Source organism: Perca fluviatilis, chromosome 8, assembly GCF_010015445.1.
Source record: "Perca fluviatilis chromosome 8, GENO_Pfluv_1.0, whole genome shotgun sequence".
NCBI classification, from domain to species: Eukaryota; Metazoa; Chordata; class Actinopteri; order Perciformes; family Percidae; genus Perca; species Perca fluviatilis.
In genome coordinates this window covers 25,952,444-25,961,191 of record NC_053119.1, presented here as the reverse complement: position 1 = coordinate 25,961,191, position 8,748 = coordinate 25,952,444, and the positions used below count along the sequence as shown (strand labels likewise).

At 40.9% G+C, this 8,748-nt stretch overlaps 1 protein-coding gene across 14 annotated transcripts in view; it reads right to left on the bottom strand.

The window, feature by feature from the left end:
* Positions 1–3,709: 3,709 nt before the first annotated feature.
* brsk2a (BR serine/threonine kinase 2a) overlaps positions 3,710–8,748 on the bottom strand; it is a 187,503-nt gene continuing 182,464 nt past the window's right edge. For 13 of the 14 annotated variants that reach the window (XM_039808458.1, XM_039808463.1, XM_039808461.1 and 10 more), the window contains one exon: positions 3,710–6,421. In XM_039808458.1, coding sequence (XP_039664392.1) covers positions 6,249–6,421 — 173 coding nt within the window. In that variant the 3' untranslated portion in view covers positions 3,710–6,248. The remainder of the gene's footprint in view (positions 6,422–8,748) is intronic. The other variant, XM_039808465.1, reaches the window with a different exon arrangement.

Sequence of the window (8,748 nt, the reverse complement as noted above, 5' to 3'; positions counted from 1 at the left end):
GTGCTTATTAGACTATGAGTGGGCGACTGCTGCAACGGAAGCACAGAGGGGCGCGTAGCACTGCACCTCTGATTACCAATATCAAACTTGGGTTGTCATAGTTTATGACCGATAATAGACTCAGTCAGATTTTTGATATGAGAGCGGCGTCCGTCCCAGGTGGGATGAATTCGTCTCTCCTAATCAGACCAGGCTTTCCCCAGAACGCCCTCCAGTTATTCACATAGCCCACATCATTAGCTGGGCACCACCCCGACAACCAGCGGTGGAAGGATGACGTACGGCTGTACATTTCATCGCTGGTCAGGTTTGGCAGGGGTCCAGAGAACACTACAGAGTCCGACATTGTCTTTGCGTATGCACAAAGTGACTCAACATTAATTTTAGTGATCTCCGATTTATGACCATTACCACCTACGTGAAGTATGATCTTACTGTATTTACGGTTCTTTTTAGCCAGCAGCTTTCGATGGGATTCTATGTCGCCCGCTCTAGCCCCGGGGACACATATGACCGCAGCCGCTGGGGCTGCCGGCTTCACGTCACAGTATAGAGCTCCCAATAACCAGAATTGGCTTCTCAGCGGGTGTATCACTGAGTAGGGAGAAACTGTTAGAGAGGCGAAGATGATCCGGTTTAGTATACTATGTTGAAAAAAGGGATACAAAAGTCATGAAAAAGAAACCGTATAGCATGTTGAAAGTAGTCATAATATGGTATATCGAAAAAGGGATAAGTTGAAAAAAATGATAAAAAAGTCATAGTATAGTATGTCAAAAAAGTCATATAAGAAACACAGTATATTATGTTGAAAAAAGTCATAGAATAGTATGTTGACAAAAGTGAACTAAAAAGTCATTATAGTATGTCAAATAGCCATTGTATAGTATGTCAAAAATAGCCAAAGCATAGTTCATATATCAAAAAAAGAAATAGTCATGGTATAGCATGTCGAAAAAGTCATAGTATAGTATGTTAAAAAAGCGTGATATAAAAGTCATAGTATGACGAAAAAAGTTGTTTAAAAGTCATAGTATGGCATGTCAAAAAAGTGATAAAAAAGTCAAAGTATAGTATTTAGAAAAAAGTCATAGTATGTCGAAAATAGTCATTAAAAAGTCATAGTATGGTTTGTCGAAAAAAGTGATAAAGTCATAGTATATAAAAAAAAAGTTATAGTATTTTGAAAAAAAAGTCAAAGTATGTCGAAAAAAGTCATAAAAAAGCCATAGTACAGTATGTTAAAGTCTCGAAGCCCAGGTAAACTCCACACAAAAAGCTCCAGCCCGGACTGGGAATCAAACCAAGAGTCAGTCTGCAGTGCCTATTTGCTGGTGCTAGTTGGAGCAGCAGAACATAGTATAGTATGTCCAAAAAAGTCATTGTATAATATATCGAAAAAAGTCATATTTGATTGTTGAGAAAACCCTGCTCATATGGTTTTACAACACTATAGATATTTACCTCAGGGCCACACTTATACATGTACAGTGTCACGACCTGGGTCAAAGGTATGACAAAAAGGGGGAGCACAAGTTTGTTCAGTTAAATCAAATTTATTTAAAGTAACAAAGATAAATTTGAACTCACTTAATCAGTAATGTGTGTAATGTAATCAAAGTTAGAACGCAAAAATAACTAAACCCAAAATCCAAACAAACCAAGCAACCTGGAGGAGGGAGGGAGAGTGACCACCCAAGCACTCCTACTTATAGACAGGTGAGCAATCAGTTGCTCCAGGTGTCAATCATCAGTCCTCATTAACCAATCCCCAGATCCCAGCAACCAAAGGGACTTAATAGGCCTAGGAGCCGTCACACCCTCCTCCTCATGAACAAGGTCCCACCACGACCTTGAAAAAAACCAAACCCTGTTAAATACAACAAATCACATTCTTATACTAAACAACCGACCATGTCAATACCATCTCTAACATCATTCAGCTCAGCGCATTATCTACATAACCCAGGGGTCATAAATCTAAGGAAGTACTGGAACATTTCATAAAACAAGAAAATGATAGGCTGTACCTGTCCAAAGACTAGGAATGAGTTTAGTTAGCTAGTTTATTGTACTAGTTAGTTTAGCATGAGGAGGCTCCAGTTTGTTTGATTTTATATATATTTCTTTTTGGGCCCATGTTATTTTGGGAGGATTTGTTTGCTTCACATTGAGTATCGTGTTTGCTATATTTGTTTGTTATGTCTAATATTGTTGAAAATTTCATTCAGGGTCCATCTGTTGAGTTGCTGGAGCAATGTACTAAAGAGCAGCTGAAGAGGATTGCTCAGCATTACTTTATTGATGTGGACCTCAAGCGCACCAAGGAGGCCCTGAGGTGTGTCATTATGGCCAACTTGGCAGAAGAGACAGTGTTGGGGGATGAGGGAGGTAAGAGTGGTGTAACTACTTCCACTACTGTTAATATTTGAAGAACAAAAAATATTGTTTGCTTTGAAAATGGAACATGAACAGGAATTGGAGAAAATCAAATTCAGAAAGGAACAACTGAGAATTGATTTGGAAGTTAAAAAACTGGCATTGCTGAAAGAGGGTAACATTTCTGTATCAGTTTTAAGTTTTGAAACACCTCGTTCATGTTTTGATGTGGCAAGCAATTTGAGGTTGTTGCCAAAGTTTAGTGAATGTGATGTAGAGATTTTCTTCCGTTTGTTTGAGCGTATTGCAGATTTGAGAGACTGGCATGATGAGGAGTGGACTTTGTTGTTGTAGTGCATTTTTACTGGTAAAGCACAGCAGTCTTCTGAAGCCTGTAAAGAGTACAGGACGGTGAAATCGGCGGTCTTGCAGGCGTATGAGCTCATTCCTGAGACTTATCGCCAACGCTTTCGTGGCTGCGTCAAGTCTGGTGAACAAACACATGTTGAGTTTGCTAGGGATTTGAAATTGCATTTTAATCGTTGGTGCTCTTCTTCTGGTTTTACGTTTGAGGCTTTGGGTGATCTAGTGGTTCTAGAGCAGTTTAAACAGTCTGTGCCCAATTATGTTACAACCTATGTTAATGAACACAAGGTTAAGTGTCCAGGTGAGGCTGCAGTGCTAGCCGATGAATATGTGTTAACACACAAGTGTATATTTGGGGAGCGGTACAATGAACAGTTTCTAAGGCGGGGTTTGTGTCCCCAAACTTGGATAGATAGTCTAAAGGAAAAAGTGACTCTTCTGTGTGCAATTATTGCAGGTTGGTCATTGGAAAAAAAAAAAAAGAGTGTCCTCTACTAAAAGATAAAAGTAAGGTTTACAATGTCAAGTCGGCAGGTTTGGTTGCCACTTCAGAGATCTACAGCTGGGGTTGTAGCAGGACTGTGGGCTCCTTTTCATATGCAGGTTAAACCGGTGAATACTTCAGAAATTGACTTGGGTTATGCTCCTTTTATTTCTGAAGGCTTTGTAAAGCTGCTTAGTAGTGAAATCAGTTAATCAGTAATGTGTGTAATGTATGGATGTCTGTAAATGTATCAAAGTTAGAACGCAAAAATAACTAAACCCAAAATCCAAACAAACCAAGCAACCTGGAGGAGGGAGGGAGAGTGACTGCCCAAGCACTCCTACTTATAGACAGGTGAGCAATCAGTTGCTCCAGGTGTCAATCATCAGTCCTCATTAGCCAATCCCCAGATCCCAGCAACCAAAGGGACTTAATAGGCCTAGGATCCGTCACAACAGGCACAAATAAGGAAAACAAACACACAATAACTTAATGAGTTTATTTGTTTCAGCACTGAAGATGCTCACAGTTATTTTATATGGGGATTACATCAGTCAGTTTTGTTCCTGCTCTGTCAAAAGACCACTCTGGGCCTCAGAATCATCAGATGTCCTTGATGCTGCTAGCTTCCCATTGTAGAAAACTGAAAGGAGGGTGAACGATAGGGTATTGCTTTGCATTTGTGTACTGATATCCCCTCACTTTGCCTCTTCTACCAACAGGTAGAGAGAGCCCAGACGTCCAAGCCTTCCAGCGAGAGGTACAGAGTAAAGCATCGTTCAAAAACTGTGCACAAGATAAGAGGAGGAGAAAGCGGGAGCGAGGGAATAATAAAAAAAAGGCCAGAAATAAAAGCAGACAGGGAATTTAAAACGTTAAAAGGTAGTTTTGTGGAGAGAGAATCAATGAAGGCTGAGAGGAGTGAGTTTGGCATGGAACATGAACACTAAAGCCATGCAAAGAAAAGCTTATGTTTGACATGCACACAGCAATACAAGCTAAAAAGCATAGAGCAGGAATCCCCAGCATGGTCGAGAAGACAATCAACCCCCATGGTTTGTCTGTATATTTACAAAGAGAAGAAATAGATTGGGATCTGTGGTGTCCTTCTCCTCAGGCCTGGCCTACACACACACAATAATATGAAACTGACAAATATCAATAGAAGAGCATATTCCCTCTCTAAAAAGAGGCTAAGTCTACATTCTTAAATTACTGGTAAATAATATTTTTCAAGAGTTCCCACAAGTTCTCTTTCCCTCTTCAGAGTGGTCAGGGAAAAGAGAATTTGTGACTTGTCGATGTTCACATAATTCTGTTAAATGCAGACCAAAACTTAAGAAATAAAAGTTCACTTTTCTTCAAATGTTGCCCCATTTACAAACACACAAAAGGGTAATAAATAACATTCAACTGACCTAACAGCTTTGTTCATATAAATAGCCAAGATATAATAAATTAGGAAATCAAACAGTGAGATGAACAAACATGAATAAATAAGGACAGAAATACAAAAATATCCACAATTGCATTTATCACGTCATTTTTTTTTTTGTTCCTCTACTCCTACTGCTGGTAAGTGAGACTAAGAGAGAGGTATAAATGGAAAAACCAAAGACAAAGTGCTGAAGATAATACAAACAGGAATGTTTGGATCATAATTAGGTCATTCAAACAAAGACATAATTGATCATGTAACAAAAACACACAGAAGAATTTAAAATAACAGGATGTGGCAGGCGCAGGTTTACCAACCTGACCCTATGGTATCTAAACATAGTGTCACAACTAGACATTTCATTTTTTTATACATACGAAATGATATCAGTCTGTACAACAGAATAGATCATTCATTTTAAATACCTACCCTCCTCCCTCCCCCAACCCATGCTATCATATCATCTCCCCTGTGCCCTGTTCTGCTCACACCCAGCTCCTCTCTGAAATCACAATTCCAGTCCATTTGCAGCAATCGTATAAGTGTAATAAAGTCAGTTAGTATTTTAAACCCAGTTCTTCACAAAGAAAGTACATTAAAAAGCAAACAAATACAATCCAGCAAGCATCCGCGTCGGCTGTTTGGGCTTTTCACAAAACTCCTCCCCCTTCTCTCCTCCTCTGAATCAGTCAGTTTCTGCATGTCTTCTTTCGGCTGTTGTTGTTCATGTTCTTGTTAAAACATCCCAGAGTTCTCTGTGCATACTGGACCTGTGCATGTATGCATTGTAAATATATTGTGTATGTAGTGTCTCTTTGTAAAATGCTTGTATCCAATTGATGCAATGCTCCTTCAGAGGAAAGGGGTCGGTTAGTGAGGGGAGTGTGCGTTTCATTGTATGGATTAGTTGTGTGTGTGTGTGTGTGTGTGTTTGTGTGTTTCTAAGATGGGGGAACACTGAAGGTATTTTCATCTACTTCTACTGATGGCTGCCAGAGGTGGAGAAGGGGCGTAGAGGGAGATGAAGGTAGAAGTCTGCATGAATGGTCTGTTTCCATGGTAACCACCCCCCCTTTTCAGCGCACCTCTAAAAGCAGTCCTCCGTCAACAAATGTCCGTCTCTCTCGAGGGGGGGTTTTGGAGGGGTGGTGGAGGGAAGGCGAACGGAGCAGGGAGCAGGAGTAGGGGCTTAATAGGTTTTCTGGATAATTCCTGGTATCAGAAACAAGTCAGGTCATCACACAGCAGCAAGGAAGCAAAAAACAGAGCAAGGGCCACAGGTGATTAGATGGTTGGGGTAGAGGGGTGGATGATGATGGTGGACGCTGAGGGATAATGAAAAGGTGAGTGGTAGGACAGGGGTGTGTGTTTGTCATGTACAGTAAGTGCAGTATGCTGTTTGTAAAATATCACTTTGATTTTCTTAATATATTTCTATCTATATAAAGTCATTTTATACAAAAAATGTCCATAAATGATTATGTACATCTAGCTATGTACAGATATTCTCTCTCTGTGCCACTGGCTTATACTGATACTGGGATGGGTTTTAGCACTGGTACGACTACGTAGCCTTTTGGTCTAAGACTCCTCCTGTGTCCCCACAGATGCCACCGACAACCTGGCTCTGTCTCGGCCCGCAGCGGGGCATTTGGTGTCATTATGTTCTGGCTCGTGCCTCCGGACGTGCATGGGTGAGGGGCGGTGCTTGGTGGGCGTGCCAGAGGGGTAGGGCACCTGTCCGTTCTTCTCGTCTGAAAAAAGTTGTTTTATTACGTCAAAGAAGTTACTCAATGGGCTGCCTAGGTACACAGGTGGGAGAAAAAAAAAAAAAGAGGACAAAAAGGGTAGAGAGACAAGAAAGAGAACAAACAAACTAATGAACAATGGGGTTCACAGGCCAGAGACGAGGCTACACGTACTGTAAGACAGAGCAAGCAGAGGCGAGGAGGACTGACAGACAGCGAGGATGAGAACTGCTGGAACAGCCGTGTCAGGACCATAAACCATGCAATGAAAACACACACATTTAAGACTAGAAAATAAAGCAAATAGTAGGGCTGAAGTCAAGATAGGCTTTGTACACTGATGCTAGAGTAAGCTTCTTTAACACAAACTGTATGATGCAGAAAGAGGAAGTACGGTGTGAGTCGGTGCCCAAGCAGATCTGGCTAGCCAGGAGCCGGGCAAGTGTTGGAAGCTTCAAGACGAAGTTGCCCTTGAAGGATAATAAAGGATTAAGTGTCTCCTCTCCTTTTGACAAACCTAATTGTTTTGACTTTGCAGAAGTTATTATAGCACTTAAGGGCAACTTAAGCCTCGGCAAAACTCAGATGCTGGATGCTGTCTGTCTCCTGGTTATTGTACCAATTAAGGCACATCTAACACAGTAACATTTGGACTTAAGTCTGCCTGGAGCAAAGAGACAACCTTTGATCATCACATTTCTACACTTAAGTTCAGAGTTTTACACCTCAGCTAACGATAAAACCTGGCCAAAAACACATCAAACAGGCCGACGCCGGGTGGCTGAATCATCATTGTGCAAACTCTTTGAAGTAAGAAAAAGTCAAACTTGTGTTGTTCACTAGTCAAAAATGATTTAAGTCATAAATACTGTCTTAACTTGATGCCGTGTGCTGAATAAAATGAATGGATATGCTAAATAACACAAGTTTATATATTTCTAACTGCTAGAAGCACAGTTGCTGTGTGTGTGTGTGTGTGTGTGTGTGTGTGTGACGGTATGCATGCAAATGATCTCCAGCTAAACACACTCTTTCTGCAGGGCCTTAATGGTCCCACTGCATGTAGGTGTAGTGGTAAGGACATTAAACATGAGAAATGGAGCAAATAAAGAGTCAATGTTCTTTTTGTTAATGGTGCATGCACAGCACAACTCTGGGAACTATCAGTCACAAACAGGACTGTTTCTGAATAGCTGGCAGAAGATCCATTTGCGTAACAGAGTCCTGTGGGCCAACAAATGAACAGTGACAGCATCAGTAAAAACAGGCAGGGGTGCTGCTCAAACGACAAAATGCACACGCGCACACTGGACCGGAGTGTGTATGTGTATCAGCACTTAATAAAAGGCTGTTGTAAAGTGGAGTTTCTCAGCCCGATAATATGCGTAATAATGTGTGTGTGTGTGTGTGTGTGTGTGTGTGTGTGTGTGTGTGTGTGTGTGTGTGTGTGTGTGTGTGTGTGTGTGTGTGTGTGTGTGTGTGTGTGTGTGTGTGTGTGTGTGTGTGTGTGTGTGTGTGTGTGTGTGTGTGTGTGTGTGTGCGCCACAGTTGGCTTCGCCTCTTTCTTTCTCACGTGTGAAGAATTTCCACATTTAGTCACTTCAATCCACCCAAATCTGCACATTTTCAAAAAAGTCAGGAAACTCAGTAATCATAATGATCTCAGCTGCTTGATAAAACAGAGACAGCGCCCTCTAAATTCTCCTATGTAGTCCTATAGTATTTTCCACACTCCTTTCATTGTTCCACCCCTCCTATTGTCTTCCTAAAGCTGAGCTCCCAGGAATGCTTCTGTTAATGGTGATTAGGGGAGATAATGACCAAGCCTTTTGTTTGACACACATTGGTATGCAAAGCCATTTCTATTCTTAATTACTAATGGCTTTTTTCAAAGACCCTGTGGTCAGGTAGTACCAAAAGTGTGTTAGGAGGTCACAAGAAAAGAGGAAGGTGGAGGAAATTGAGTTTAACAATGCTTTCAATTACTGCTAAGCACATACTGACCTGTTTCAAGATTCACATTACAGTGTAGATACTATGATAGCGTAAAACATAACATTTATTGAGACTGACCTTGGTCAAAAACAACTGGCTTTGACTTTTGATACTAAATCTATTAACCCCTGTTAGGGTAGAGTAGAATACTGCAATTTATGTTTTCAGCTGAGCTATAATTTACTTGGTCGCGGTTGATCCAGCTAGCCAAATTTTCTTGTCTCCCAAGCAGATGTAATTTAAAGTAGTCATTAAGTAACAAAACAATCGGGTCAGTAGGAATTCGACATCCTATCACATCAGATATTATTGATGTTGTTTTATTCCAAAACTCATGC